The following is a 14,619-nucleotide window of genomic DNA, read 5'->3' on the forward strand; positions in this document are numbered from 1 at the left end:
CTACCTATCTTACAACATTAGAGTGAGTCTAACGGCGGGAGAGTCAACATCTGCGGAGTTCGCAGAGCGTCCGCCGGCCGGCCAGTGGCGATGAGGTCACTCCCTGTAGTCTGGAGTCCCGACCGAAATCTTTGTCCCCGAGAGTGTGCCATTTGCGGCAAAGGACGATATGTCAGCCCGTCAGATGGAAAACATGGGTGTGTGGTTCCGTCTGCGTGGAACGGTTGGCGTGCAGACAGGCCGCTCCCGTGTTCCCAACGCCATGGATGACGGGCCGGGCGGGTTGTTGATGGCCACATCAAGTCCGCAACCCGTCTCGGGGGACTCGAAGGCCCCGAGAATGCTTACCCTAAGCCACGCAGGAGCCACGCCGCGCCCTTAGTGTCGAGTCGGGGATATTCAGCTTATCTGACTCGGGTTTTTCATGTTAGGCTGACAAGGGGTATTTGCTCATACCGACAGCAAAGTAACGGGGTCCAACTAACAGCGGAAACCAGTTTGCGATACTAAGTAAAATCCCGGAGGAGGTAAGCCATTTGCGGTGTTAAGACGCTAAATTCGGCCGAAGCTTGCTGTGATTTTCCCGATTGCATCATGGTTGTCCCCGTTTTGTCCAGTTCGCAGTGTTTGAATGGCCAGCCCCTATCTCGTCCGTAATTCCGTATATCTCTGCAATCTTCGTAAATCTGGAGTTGCACTCTCGCTGGGGCCCTCGGGAGATTCACGGTCTCGGCAGGGCAGCGGCTGTCAAATACGCACCCCGAGATGAGGAAGCTTACGAATGGATCTGAAATTCCCATCCGCGGACTGCGGCTGCGGACTTTGGGAGATACGGGTCAAGATATGTAAACACGTCGTAGCTATGTCTTGACAATTATTTCCCACAAAATTGCTCCTCTCTTCCCCTCTTGACTCGTTCTGTCTGCGGCCAAGTTGATAGCTCGGACTCAAAGAAGCTATCGAGAGTCCGCCTCTCAAATGACGACAGTCCGCAGCCATAGCACGACGCATAATGTTTAACGTCAGATCCATAATTGTGAAATCCATTAACCGGGACTAAAACTTAGCGGAAACTATTCTTCAGTATCACGGAGTGTTTCCACGTGTGCTGTGTGAGACATTCATAATTCTAGATCAATCCCCCTTTATCTGACCCAACTTTCTCCCACCACATTCGGGCTCTCGGATGCTTGCGATCGGCTGAAAATTCAGACCGCTGAGTAAGATGCTCCTTTTGGGCGGCTCTCGCTCGCGGGGCCTCCCCGCCCGACATCCCGGAAACGAGACAGAGGAGATCTACTGGGAGATTCCCGGACCGAACAAGCTTCACTCTACTTCATCTTGGCGAACTTCCAGAACCGCCTACTGCGATTACATTGACGTGTTTTTCTCTTCTAGCTTTGGTAAGCATTTAGATGGCCTCTTGGCAAACACTCCGCGCGGAGTAAGGTTTCCACTGCGTCACCGGAGTTTTGCTTTTTCGTCCCGACATGGGACTCGTGGTCTGCCCCAGGTCCAGCAGGAGACGGAGAAAGATGGTGTCCCTCGACCCAATGCTCCGGTTCCCAGGAGAACCTTCTCACTCCTTCTTGACACCCACTTTGCCGATCTTTCTCAACCCCCAAACAGTCACCACCAGGGTTGCGCCGTACAGCGCGAAGCAATACCAGAACGACGCCCGATACCCGTCCAGCAACGCCGTCGGGCTCTCCTTGTCTGCCACGCCCGACTTGGCCGTGACCGCGCTCGCTATAGCTCCCGATGATGCCAATCCCACGCTCTTGCCAATCTGAGCGATGGTGTTGTACACACCACCCGCGACGCCCTGCGTCCGTGAGGGGAACAGCGAGGTGATCAGCAGGTTCGAGATGGTGAAGAGGGTGTCGGCCCCGATGGCGTTCATGAACATGGCCCAGAAGATACAGTACCAGTAGTTCCATGCGGGGTCCGCGATGGCCATTAGCAGTGGAGACAGAGCTGCAAGCGCGACGGCGATGAGGATTGCCACATCGGCCCGGACGCGGTGCACGACGAGACCGGCGACAACGTTGGCGAGGACTCCGCCGACCGGCGCCGGAAGGAAGCGGACCGAAGTGTCGATTGCAGAGAGTCTCTGTACGTACTGGAGGTAGAAGGAACTCAATTGCTCCGTCGCGTTGAATGCACCCCATACCATGAAGACGCTGATGCAGATGCTGGTGAAGCTTCGGTTCTTCCATAGGGAGTTCGGAATGATGGCCGGTCGGCCGAGGCGTTCTTGCCGCTCTACCCAACCAATGAAGCCGCCAATGAGCACTCCTGATATGGCAAGAAGGGCGATGTTCTCCGGCTTTTTGATGTCACTCAAGCTGTCGGTCAAGATACTGGTACCCGCGTTAGTTTCCTCATCTCATCTTTGAGTTCATCGATCAACAAAGGCCTGTACTCACGCAAGAACATATGAGACCATTGCTAAGAAACCGCTCGCCAGGAACGCTCCGATCCAGTCCACCTCCGTCACGAAGCGATTCCACGTTACAGGCTCGCGCTTACCAATGCTAGGAAGCCACTTCAGCGCGATCAAGAAGATGACGGTGTTGATGATGGCTGCGATATGAAAGCCCCATCTCCAACCAATTGTGTCCGTGAAGACGCCGCCTGAGTGGATGATTAGTTGAAGCTTTCACGAAGGGAGACACCGACTCACCAACACTGAGGCCAACGGAGAAGCCAATGGGCTGGCCTCCACCCATGGAGGCGAAAGCGATGTTCCTTCGCTTGCCCGAAGGGAACGCGTGCGTGATAATGCTAACGGCGGAAGGCAGGCACATGGAGATAGCGACACCGGCGAAGGCGCGGAACATGATCAACTGGATTCCGGTGTTGGCCAGGCCACAGGCGAGGGTGAAAGCCGATTGGAAGAAGCATCCCAAGAGATAGAGTTGACGAGCCCCGAAAAGATCGGCCATAGCTCCTGAAAGCAGAAGAGTACAACCACAGGTCAGAGCATATACCGAGGCAGGCCTTCACAAGGTGTCAGAGTGGCTTCACTTGGCAATAATGTCTTTCCGAGTTTCGTACCATAGCAGCAAGTTACCCTCGAGGTTAACATCCTTTGCCATCGCAGGGATGCATACCGTCACCACGCCTGCAAGCAGCGAGCTGTAAGCCAGCTTATTAGCTCTGTTCTTCTGGAGTACTTGAACACCTGTTCGATTCTCACCTGATGCCGGTAATGCAGGTCACCGACGAGATGACAACCAAAGTCTTTCCTTTCGAGATATCCTCATGTTGAAACCTAAATGAGCTGGTAAGGGTATCATGAGCCAAAAAACACGTTCATGAGATTTCTCTAAGGTTATGATGCAGTGATCTCCGCTTGAACCTCGTTGAATCGACCTCAACTTGGCCCCCTGGGTTCCATTACCCCATGACTAGCTAGTGTCCGCGTTCAACGAGGGGTTTCTACCCCAACGCTGCCAATTGTAGGTCACATTTGGAAGGCTAACAAGAGGTGGGGGCCTCTTTGAGGTTCCCGTCAAGATGATAGCATGGCTTCTGGCGAGGGAGGGCATAACTGCATGAATTGGATATGTCGAGGGGTAAGTTGGAAAGTTACAGTATCACATGAGTCAGATGCAAATACGGCACATTTGGGTAAGGGAACAATAGCCGATGCATAGCTCAAGTGTATGACTAAGATGTCCATTGCAATGTGGACGTGACAGTTTCATCATTTCTTTTCAAACCAAGCTGGACTTTGACACTCAACATTCATTTTGCCCCAGAAGGTACCTTCATCTGCTAAGTATGGTCTTTGCCACCACTCATGAGAGCCTGAGTTGACACTTTCCAACAGCTTGACTTGCCTAACATGTCCCTGTTCTTGCGACAACTTTCGGCAAAAGGCTCTGAGTCTCGACATGGAGTCGTAAGAATCACGCCCCTGAAGCCCACTCGAAGTTTCACAGCCACGACGACGATGGCTGGCGTTTCGACGACGGTTCTGTACCCCAACACTCCCGGCAAGACCTTCGACATCAACTATTACCTCCATAAGCATATGCCGTACGCCGAGAAGATTTGGGGTCCTTTAGGGATGAAGGACTGGAAAATGACGGCGTTCCAGAATGCACCGGATGGTACCCAGGCTCCATATCGGTACAAGGTGGTGTCGCGATGGACGAGTTTGGATGATATGAAGAACGCCACGACCACTAGTATTGGAAAACCGGTGCTTGAGGATGTTGCCAACTTCACCAACGAAGAGCCGATCATCCTAGTCGGTGAGGACCTGGCATCTTCTGAATAGACAGTGCGGCTTGATGGGGCAAAATCAAACAAGCTTGTGAGCACAGAAACACTGCGTGTAGCAAACTTTACTGAACCGGCCCTCGGGAGGAAGAAATTCAGTTTCGTATGGGTCCAAACGGACTACTCTGTTGCGTGATTTACATTCTCTGAGTTTGTACACCCATTGCACCGTGATCTTGCCATCTCCGGCGAATTTCTCAACGACGTGGTTGAATAAGCACCTTCATCAACAATACTGATTTATCTTTCTAGCTCGCCCATAGTTCCAAAGTAGTCGGACCATATGCTTAATAACCCATTGGGTTCCCACGCCTATGGCTCTATAGGCACATCCTCCCAGGAGATGACGGGCTTCACAACCTGGTAAAAGCATACTGTCAGCTGGATGTTACTCGGGTTGAAAAATTGCAGGTTCTTACTAGGCCATTCTTCATGTCTGAGATCGCCCGTACAAGATCTCTAGCACTGTAGTAGGAACAAATCCTTTCTATGGGGAATCGCCCTCGACAGTGTAGGTCCATGATCAATGGGAGAAACTTGAGAGTGTTAGTTCTCAGACCAGACCGCGGTTGAGGATTGGTGTTGACTCCGTGGACATACCTCGTGAGGATTCGCCGCCCCTTGAATTATTCCCTGGTAAGACTTGTTTTGCAGCAAAACACTGAGAGCGTCGAGGGATACGGTCGAGCCAGGCTTCGGAACACCGAGACTGATCACCCTGCCTTGATTTCCAACGGCATCGATGCAGCTCTCCATGACTGCTGTACTGCCAGTGCACTCGATCGCGTAGTCCAACTGATCTTGCACCGACTGTTGCACGGCTTGGGCTACATCTTTGGTCTCGCTCCCATTGATAACCCGAGACGCCCCCAGCTCGAGCGCGAGGGCGAGCCTTCTCGGGTTCATATCAACGGCAATGACCTGCCGTACACCGAGATGTTTCAGAGCCATAACCGCAGCAAGCCCCACGGTTCCCAGGCCAAATACTGCGACGCTGCTGTGCTGGGGAGGATTCAGGACATTCAGCACAGAGCCAGCTCCTGTCTGGAAGCCACAGCCCAGAGGCGCGAACTTCTTGAGAGATTCCGGGTAGTTGCATTTGACAATAGTATCTTCGTGGACAACAGAGTGCTTCGCGAAGGAGGAGTGTCCGAAGTACTGCGCTCTGACAGGTGTCCCGTCTTCCAAACGCGCCGGCGTCGTCCGGTCGGACAAGCGGACGGCATTGTGGTTGACAGACGCATGCGAGTGGCAGAAGTACCGTTGGCCCCGGTTGCAAGCTGGGCATGTATTACACGTGCTGTACGATAGCACGACTGAGTCCCCTACCGACAGGTTCTTGTCTTTCACTTTCTCGCCAATGGCCCGTATGACGCCAGCTCCCTCGTGTCCGAATATTGCGGGGAATTCCACCATATCTAGGACGCCTTGGGAGACCATGATATCCTGTCATAACAACATCAGATACGTGCCATCTCCAAGTCTTCACTTGACACGAACCAAGGGGCGCAGCTCACCGTGTGGCAGATTCCGCTGTATTTCATCTCAACGAGCACCTCGTCGTCTCGCACCTCGTCGAGATATATGGTCTGAAGGTTGAAACCTCTCTTCGGACGGTTTGTTACCCATGCGACGGAGCGCATCCCTAGCGGGATGGCCCTCAAGAAAGCTTTCGTCGCGCGCATCTTCACGATAACAAGAGTTTGAGATGAACTCCGCGGTAGGGTTACACTGTTGTATGGTGTGTAAAAAAGAAAGGCATCGAGTGAGGAATAATAAAGGCCGCCGGCGCACCAAGCTATCGGGAGTGGTGTTGTAGATGCGTATGCCCTCACTCATTGCCACCCCACACGGTCTTGCAGCAAGCCACCGTGGGGGATGCGCGGCTAAGTGCGGGACCACATTACTTTCCGGTCATTGAATAATGCCCGATGGCACCGGGGTTCGACTCCGGGGGGGCCTGCACGATCTACGCTGTCCTGCATTGAACCAGATAATGAGTGTTGGAGTGCTTTGAGCAGTTGGAGTAAATACCTCCCGCTGCCCCGCGGGGTTTTGGTAAACTTCGGGATCAAATGAAGACCATCCAAACCCGTTCTACGATAGCATGGCATCTATGTTTGCAACTCAACGCCATGATTTGCATGTTCCAACAGATATCTTAATGATGTGCAATCGACCCCATGTTACCCCACTGACGCCTGCGCCGTACTATGTACCTTTTGTCTAAAGTTTATCCATCATATGTTAGTGCCACATCTCCTTTGTGTAGTGCTGAAGCAGATAACATCAAGGCTCTTTGCCCATAACCTACATAGTTAAACGCTTCAAACGCGACAGTCAGAGACAAGCTTCAGTAACGACATACCTCTTCGAGCTCGTAATCACCGGCAGTTATGGCAGATCAGTTGTCGTCCAAGGTAAAACTCCCCAAAGACGTGTAATGGCGGGCATCACTAACGGGCAATAGCTGGCCAATCCCAGTCTCCTCCGAAGCGAGGCTCTAGTAGATGGAAAATGGGTATCGGCCGCTTCAGGCAAGAGATTCGACATCGAGGACCCTGGGACGGGTAGTGTGTTCGCCTCATGCCCAGATCTCGACAAGACCGACGTTGATGCCGCTGTGCAATCGAGCCATGCTGCGTTCCAGCAGTATCGTCTCGAGAACCCTAGGTCCAGGGCTCAGAAACTCCTTCGCTGGGACCAGCTTATTCGCGAGAACAAGGAGGACATTGCCTTGGTCTTGACGTATGAGTCTGGCAAACCGTTGGCAGAAGCACGAGGGGAGATCGACTACGCTCTTGGCTTTACCTGGTGGTTCGCTGGGGAAGCTGAGCGTATTAGAGGGAATATTTCGCGACCGTCTGCTCCTAATAGACGGGTTTTCGTCGTCAAGCAGCCAATTGGCGTATCTGTCGCCTTGGTGCCTTGGAACTTTCCCATAGCGTAAGTTCTCCTGTTCGAAATAGATGATCTGAAGATGACTGGATGCTGACAGCTGGCGTGTTGTAGCATGATACTCAGGAAGGCTGGAGCAGCTCTTGCCGCAGGCTGCACGATCATTGCCAAGCCATCACCAGAAACGCCATTGACGTGCTTGATCCTCGCCGACTTAGCTCTCAAGGCTGGCTTTTCTCCTGGGCTCTTTAATGTTGTTACAACATCACTGGGCAATACACCAGAGGTAGCCGAGACCCTTTGTAAGCACCCACTTGTCAGCAAGGTTTCCTTTACAGGGTCTACTGCCATTGGCAGTCTCATTGCTAGACATTGCGCTGAAGGGCTGAAGAAGGTCACCCTCGAACTTGGCGGGAACTGCCCGTTTCTCGTTTTCGACGATTGCAACCAGGACCAAGCCCTTGAAGCGCTTCTTGCCTTGAAGTGGAGACACGCAGGCCAAGCGTGTGTAACGGCAAACCGGGTGTACGTTCAGGATGAAATCTACGAAGAATTCCTTCAGAAACTGGTGGCTGCCACGAGACAGATCAGACTGGGGCATGGTACTACGCCCGGAACTACCATGGGGCCGTTGACAACATCTCGAGGTGCCTCTAAAGCGCAGCTACATGTCGATGATGCCATCGAGAATGGCGCCCGCCTATTGCTCGGTGGTCGCGTACCATCTGAACTCGGAACTGGGTACTTCTATGAGCCCACGGTGCTGGGCGACATGAAGCAGTCGATGCTGATGAGCCGCGAGGAAACTTTTGCTCCCGTACTCGGCGTATACTGCTTTACAACTGAGAAACAGGCTGTTGAGTGGGCAAATAACACAAGTATGGGCTTAGCCAGCTATTTCTTCACGAAGGATGTCGATCGCACCTGGAGGTTGCTCGAAAATCTGGAGGCCGGCATGATTGGTATGAATACGGGTAATTCTTCAGCTGCTGAGTCGCCATTTGGAGGCATAAAACTCTCAGGATATGGGAAGGAATCAGGGAAGGAGGTGGCCATTGAAGAGTATCTGATTTCGAAAACTGGGACCATGACGCTGGAGCAGCAGTACTGAAAGATAGATAAGCTCCCATGATGTCACTTGCAAGTGGCTTTGATCCAATCTCGTTCGTTATGCTGTTCACAGACAATGGAAACTTTAGAAATATGCTGTTTGGAGTTCAGGGCCCAGGCATTCTCTGGGCCTACCTACATACAAGCAATGCAATCTGTTATCTCTACTCGAATACAATAATATTCTTACCGCCGCCTTTCCCTTCTAAATACTCCCTCCTCATCTCCTCCGCCTGTTCTGGTTTCCATTTCTTTATGTGAACCTTGATATCGTGACGCGCGACCAAGTCCACAAGCTCTTGCGTCTCATGCTTATCCGCAACAAGTGATCCAACCAGTTTGATATCCCGGTAGATAACAGTATAGTAGGAAAGTGTGATGCCTTTCTCTGGCTGACCCAGTAATACCATAGTGCCATGCTTGCGGGTGATAGCAGCAGCAAAGTCGAAAGCGGGAGGGGCGTCAGTTGCGAGGATGGTAGCATCAAGGCCCGGATAGTCTCCCCTAATTACTTCAGAAACCTTGCGCATTGCTTCATCAGCTGGAGTTGTTGCAAGAACGCAGACGTCCGGCTTCAGGTCGTAGGATTGCACTAGATCCAGCGCATCCTGCTTCACGTCGACAGCCGCAACCTTGTAGCCCTATGTTTCAATCACACGTGGTCAGCGCCTTCATAAAAGCATGTAACTGTAAAAAGGCGAACGTACCATGGCCTTTGCAACTTGGGTTCCGATGTGACCTAAACCACCGATTCCGATGATGCCGATGGAGCCTCCCACAGGAACCCTGGCTCTCTTGATCGCCCCGTAGATGCTGATGCCAGCGCACATCAAACAGGCCGCTACAGAAAACTCGAGTTTCTTCGGAAGTTTAACGGTAAACCGCTGATCACTGAATCGTTGGAAGTTCTCATCAGCAAGGGGAGGGGGTCTAAGGCATATCATCTGTCACTTACGCCACCATGTATTCCGCCCATGCTCCATCTGTAGTGAGGCCCTTCATCAAAGGATTGTCGCAATAGATTGGCCGCCCAGCGAGGCAGTCGGGGCATACTCCTGGTATAGGTGTAAGCTTCGAAACAATAAATAAATAGAATGCCATGGGCGCGTAGTAAACTGACCGCAACAGCTCTCGAAGTTGATGCAGCCAACCCGATCGCCTACTTCAAACTCCTTCACATCAGATCCAACAGCCACAACTATACCAGCTGGCTCATGGGATCCTATGAAGGGTAGTTTGGTGTTGAAAGCGTTCTCGTGAGCCATGCAGTCGGTATGACAGAAGCCGCCCGCCTTGATTTGAACGAGCACCTGGTACGGCTTTGGCGTCGGCACACTGACCTCGCTGACCTCGTAAGGAGTATTGAACTCCTTGATTTGGATCGCCTTCATCGTGCTCGGTACAGCCTGATGAGCCATTGCGAAGGTACGGGATAGCTGGGCGTCAATTGAGTAGGAGATCTGGGGGCGAATCTGCCGGAATGGAATTGGTCGGTATCGAAGGAGATGCTTTCGAAACCCGGAAAATGTTGATTGAGGGCACAGAATCTTGGAGCTCATGACGATGAATTTAGTTGGACTGAAAGAATACAAGAAATTATAATCTAGTCATGAGGTAAACGTCAGAAAAGTCTGGCCAGCTTTTGGGCGTCGAAAAGCTTCTGAAGAAGCGCATCATGACCTGTTGGGGTAAAAACAAGACAGCACTCTTCCATGCTTACTATCCCCCCAAACCCTCGAGTAAGGGGCGATCCTATCTTACCGTCACAGCATTTTTCTCCAGAAGATGAAATTGTGTTGGACACATTATTCAAAAGAGTAAAACCTTCGATCTTTTCTCCTGAGCTTTCCCCTCCAAGGGTCCATTAGCAAGCCTACAGCTTGACTTCGATGTGCAGGTCTGAATTTACCAAATTCCCCCCGAGTGCGGGTAGCATTGGGGAGAGCTCGCCCCAACTTCCCCATCAAGCTTGCAGAAGCTGACCTCCCGGAGCAGCCATCCGAATGCCCGCGGCCTATCCTTTCGTCATGTTTGTAACAGAGGGCACCAATTCTTGGGGAGTATATTGGGGTAGTTTGACTCTGCCAAGTCCATGGACCTGGACTTAAGAGATCCTAGCCCGTTTTCTACTTCAAGTGAACCTAGGTATCTCGCGACGCTTTATCTGCCATTGTATTAATTACTACCTGAACGTATTTCGCATGGTATCTAACTACTCAAACGATAGAATTCTGTCGTAATTCTTGATCCATGGAGGGCAACATTGGTTTTATTGGGCTGGGCGCCATGGGCAGCCCAATGGCTAAGCGAATTGCCGATGCCCTTACAGACGACTCGCAAGTTTTTGTCTACGACGTTGTGGAAGCTGTTTTGGATGAGCTACTGGCCTCGAACCCAGCCAAGATCCAGAAAGCAGCGTCACCAGCAGCAGTTGCGAAACAAGCGGTATGTCAATCTCCAAGTTTCTTCAAAATGTACAGGGCGGCAAGCTCAGAGGATCCAGACGACCATCATCTCCATGGTTCCAGAAGGCCGACATGTTCGCGATGTGTATCTCGACGCCAACACGGGTATCAACACGGTTGATCTGTCGAAACACCTCCTCATAGACTGCTCAACGATCGACGTCGCCACGAACCTCGCAGTCAAGAAGCAAATACAGGAAAGCTCGCCAGGGGTCCGGATGTACGACGCTCCAGTCACCGGCGGTGTGCAAGGCGCAGAAAAAGGCACGCTGGCCTTTTTCTTAGGCTGCGCCGAGTCAGATCCCTCATTCCCTGCCGTCCAGAAGCTGCTGAAAACGATGGGCCGTCAGGTCATCAGCTGTGGTGGTCCCTCCCTCGGCCTTGTAACAAAGCTCACGAACAATTACCTGTCTGGTCTCATCGCCATTGCGTCCTCGGAAGCTCTGAACATGGGCATCAGGGCGGGTATGGATCCAGTCGTCCTATCTCGTGCCTTGTCGGCTGGCACAGCACAGAACGCCATCTGCGATAAGTTCAACCCCGTCCCGGGTGTCTTACCGGAAGCGCCTTCCAGCCATGGATACAGGGGAGGGTTCAAGGTGCAGTTGATGAAGAAGGACTTTGCGCTGGCGGTAGACATGGCCAAAGATGTTGGCGCTACGCTTGCCCTTGGGCCAGAAGGGCTGCGAGTATATGAGGGGGCCAGTAACGACCTCAATTGTCGCGACCGAGATTCGCGAGTTGTCTATCGCTACCTCGGAGGTATTGAGGATCGAGCTCATGGGAATCGAAGTAACGGAGCATAGGACACAAGCAGACTCAACCCCAGGAGACATGTTTGTACTGTACGTTAAGTGCCTTGCATTTCAACACTGGTGGTCAAGGACGACTTTGTGGATTGCCTTGGTACGATACAAAGATTCTAGATACAAATACGGGTGCACTTCAAGGCCCGAATCTTTAATGACGGACATCAGAACATGTCAGCTCTCCTCTCAAGTGCCGTTGCCATGACGTCCATAATCTGCCAGACGTGAGCCCCTCTCAATGTCTGGGAACAGACCTGGGCCACAGCTGCAGCCATTCGCTTGCACCTCCTCGAAAGGTTTTCCTCGTCATCGATTTCCTGTCCAAAGCTCGTCTCCCGAAGGACTCCCTGCACCAGGTGCGCAAGCCTAAGCTCACCATCCAGAGCCACCTGCCCATCGCCAGTCTTGGTCGCCACGCAATTCAGCCACTGGCTCAGGAAAGCAGCGCATTCGAAGTTGCAGAGACTGTGGATGATGCTCCAGGAGTGTGTTCGTGAGACGAACTCGATTCCGATCCGCACTGGTATACTCAACGAGTGGATGCACTGAAGCACGGCCCGGAAGACGTGAACAGATCGCGCGAGATGAGGCACTTGGCTGAGGCTGTGGGCGATTCGTACCGGGTCGAAGGTTTCCAGCCGTCGATAAGCACCGAGGTCGGCATGCATGCGTACATATGCCAGGCGAAACAGGGCCGTTGAGTTGAAGCTGAGCGGTCCGCTCGGGGATGAGGGATCAATGGATGAGTCCTCTGATGACTCCCAGTTCTTCTGCCATCGACTCAATGCCTCCTCCAGGACATTCAGCGCGTTTTCGGGAAGTGACGCTGTCTTCCCCCCCTCGAAACTGGGTGTCGCTTGGCGTGCGTAGAAGACTTGCTGGAGGATCGCATGCGCCATTATGTAAGTTCCAAAAGAGCTGAAACGGCGGCCGGCTTGATCTCGTTGTTGTTTCTCGAACAAGCTCTCATAAGCCTGCTTGAAGCTGATATCGGACGCAAGATCTTGACTGCGTAAGGTCGCCCACGTAACTGCATCTTCTGCCCTCCAGATGTTTTCCCCGCAGGGAAGGTTGAGCTCGATGCTATCGTTTAAAATTTGGGGAGACCAGTTATAGGCAATCGAGTGTAGGTTGAGGAAGCAGTAGGCCACCAATTTAGTCCGGCGTTGCGACTCGAGTATAACCCACTCCTCCCATGTCAAGTTCATGCTGGGGACGGCTGGCTCTGTCAACCCGGACTCACGAAGGAGCACTGCGAGTTGCATTCCTAGGTGAACAGACTTCTTGAGGTCGCGAGGCTGGTTCCAGGTCCCTAGCGCCATTATCATAATCATAGCTTGTAGTAGTTGCGTCGTCGCGTCCACAGATGGTCGACCAGTGGGTGAGTTTTGCAAGAAGCCCAACGCAGGGCTAGGATTATTGCTTGACGATGCTACAGTCCCTCCGCCAGACTGGGGAGTGAAATCGTAGTTTCTTGCGTGAATATCGTCCTTTGGGGGCTGGTCGAGCTCAGCCAGTCGCCAGGATATCAAGGCCCGGGCGCATTCGCAGAGCTGCAGGCCTTGCTCTCTCTGGAAGCGGTACTGTGCCCCGACAGCGACAATGGCAATGATCAGCTCCGGCGCGGCGGTCGGCATATGTGTGGTCGGCAGATGGAGAAAAGGTAGATGCTCATGAAACCCAGAGAAGTATCCCTCGACGTAACGATTCAGGGCGTGGCGCGACGGCATCTTGAATCCTCCAACCCGCACAGGATCCGTGGCCTCGACAGCGCACCGCATCATGTCATATTCCGAACGGGATATTCGCCAAGGTCGATGGTCTCCGGAAAGGACAAGAGCAGGCGGTTGCCTGGACGAGATTGACGGCGCTGGACCTGGATTTCCGCTGCTGGGCCGCTCGCTCTCTGATCCTATGGGTGATGGTAGTCGGGATCCGTATCGAGATATGGCCCCATCCCCATCAAGTTCTCGTGCATTTTCACTTACGCATAGGTTCTGGGTGGCTCCGAACGGAGCACCCGTGTTTCTCTGGAGACCCTGTTCAGGAAACATTGGAAAGTTCATTGGGTAGTTAAGGACGGACGGGTCGATGGCAGTTGAGTTCATATCAAAATGGTCCCACAGAAAGTCCAGATCGTCACCAAAAGCATTTGGGTCGGTTGCCCAGGTGCTGTTGAGCCCGAACGATTGGAGAGGAGATTGCTGTTCATTCGGCACGAATTCCGCAGCGCGACTGCGGGACTTCGGGATCGTGGTGAACGTCTCTTGATTGAGAAGTCCCCCCTGCCTAAAGCTGGCATCAGACTGAGCTCTAGCAGTCGACTCATCGTCGTCCTCGCTTAGAGAATCCTCGCCTTGAGCAGTCGGCCTACGCGACTGCAATCGAGAGGCGCCATCCTGATAGCTCAGGTCTTCGGGGTGCTCCAAATTCGAGTTGTGGTCCCGCCTCTCGTGACGCGCAAGCAAGTCTCTACGTAACATATCAGATGATGACGTCATGATGGGATGTCTTAGATGAAGAAACATACTGACGCGAGAAAGATTTGCCGCAAGCGCATGCGAATGGCTTCTCTTTGGTGTCTGCTTACCCAAGTTAGCTACTAGACATTCAGTGCCTAGTAAACGCAATTGAGCAACACACGTGTTCTTTCGTGCCGATTGAGGTGTTCGGTCCGCTGAAACTTCTTGCTGCAGAATCTACAAGGAGGGACGGTAACCTTGGGGCGCATGTTGTTCTCAGGCCTTGGAGCTTGGAGATTGCATAGCTGTTGTTGAAGAGTCTCCGTTCCCCCAACATTGAATGTGTGAGGGTTCGGTTTTTACTCCAAACCCCCACCACACTGCGGAGTACTATGCTTGCATGACGTTGGGGTAGAAACCCTTCAGCAAGCGACATCGGACGACGGACCTGTAGTACTTGCGATCAGGTGCCATCATCTTTGATGGTTGTGGCCAGAGTGACGTACCAAGGCGTGGTGGCCTATCTGTGACTCCAGTCGCCAGCTGAAATTCCCTTATATATTGAGCACTTGCTGCTTGCTT

At 52.6% G+C, this 14,619-nt stretch overlaps 8 protein-coding genes across 8 annotated transcripts; 3 read left to right on the forward strand and 5 right to left on the reverse strand.

The window, feature by feature from the left end:
• Positions 1-1,579: 1,579 nt before the first annotated feature.
• On the reverse strand, positions 1,580-3,101 carry CkaCkLH20_04288 (uncharacterized protein; the record flags this gene model as incomplete). Its single annotated transcript, XM_038887007.1, has 4 exons — positions 1,580-2,363; positions 2,430-2,637; positions 2,687-3,003; positions 3,061-3,101. The coding sequence occupies 4 exons, from the start codon at positions 3,099-3,101 to the stop codon at positions 1,580-1,582; spliced, it is 1,350 nt and encodes a 449-aa protein (XP_038747711.1).
• Positions 3,102-3,961: 860 nt separating this feature from the next.
• CkaCkLH20_04289 (putative ethyl tert-butyl ether degradation protein) lies at positions 3,962-4,291 on the forward strand (the record flags this gene model as incomplete). Its single annotated transcript, XM_038887008.1, has 1 exon — positions 3,962-4,291. One exon carries the CDS (start codon positions 3,962-3,964, stop codon positions 4,289-4,291), a length of 330 nt encoding a protein of 109 aa, XP_038747712.1.
• Positions 4,292-4,605: 314 nt separating this feature from the next.
• On the reverse strand, positions 4,606-5,978 carry CkaCkLH20_04290 (uncharacterized protein; the record flags this gene model as incomplete). Its single annotated transcript, XM_038887009.1, has 3 exons — positions 4,606-4,653; positions 4,894-5,739; positions 5,811-5,978. The coding sequence occupies 3 exons, from the start codon at positions 5,976-5,978 to the stop codon at positions 4,606-4,608; spliced, it is 1,062 nt and encodes a 353-aa protein (XP_038747713.1).
• A 785-nt stretch (positions 5,979-6,763) lies between these two features.
• Positions 6,764-8,302, forward strand: CkaCkLH20_04291 (succinate-semialdehyde dehydrogenase; the record flags this gene model as incomplete). Its single annotated transcript, XM_038887010.1, has 2 exons — positions 6,764-7,239; positions 7,306-8,302. 2 exons carry the CDS (start codon positions 6,764-6,766, stop codon positions 8,300-8,302), a joined length of 1,473 nt encoding a protein of 490 aa, XP_038747714.1.
• Positions 8,303-8,465: 163 nt separating this feature from the next.
• On the reverse strand, positions 8,466-9,692 carry CkaCkLH20_04292 (uncharacterized protein; the record flags this gene model as incomplete). Its single annotated transcript, XM_038887011.1, has 4 exons — positions 8,466-8,942; positions 9,009-9,192; positions 9,257-9,356; positions 9,422-9,692. 4 exons carry the CDS (start codon positions 9,690-9,692, stop codon positions 8,466-8,468), a joined length of 1,032 nt encoding a protein of 343 aa, XP_038747715.1.
• Positions 9,693-10,551: 859 nt separating this feature from the next.
• Positions 10,552-11,572, forward strand: CkaCkLH20_04293 (putative 3-hydroxyisobutyrate dehydrogenase; the record flags this gene model as incomplete). The annotated part of the gene is made up of 2 exons (XM_038887012.1): positions 10,552-10,746; positions 10,805-11,572. The coding sequence occupies 2 exons, from the start codon at positions 10,552-10,554 to the stop codon at positions 11,570-11,572; spliced, it is 963 nt and encodes a 320-aa protein (XP_038747716.1).
• A 167-nt stretch (positions 11,573-11,739) lies between these two features.
• On the reverse strand, positions 11,740-13,212 carry CkaCkLH20_04294 (uncharacterized protein; the record flags this gene model as incomplete). The annotated part of the gene is made up of 1 exon (XM_038887013.1): positions 11,740-13,212. One exon carries the CDS (start codon positions 13,210-13,212, stop codon positions 11,740-11,742), a length of 1,473 nt encoding a protein of 490 aa, XP_038747717.1.
• Positions 13,213-13,355: 143 nt separating this feature from the next.
• Positions 13,356-14,076, reverse strand: CkaCkLH20_04295 (uncharacterized protein; the record flags this gene model as incomplete). The annotated part of the gene is made up of 2 exons (XM_038887014.1): positions 13,356-13,487; positions 13,564-14,076. 2 exons carry the CDS (start codon positions 14,074-14,076, stop codon positions 13,356-13,358), a joined length of 645 nt encoding a protein of 214 aa, XP_038747718.1.
• Positions 14,077-14,619: the final 543 nt, after the last annotated feature.

This window comes from Colletotrichum karsti (genome assembly GCF_011947395.1).
Source record: "Colletotrichum karsti strain CkLH20 chromosome Unknown Scaffold11, whole genome shotgun sequence".
NCBI lineage: Eukaryota > Fungi > Ascomycota > Sordariomycetes > Glomerellales > Glomerellaceae > Colletotrichum > Colletotrichum karsti.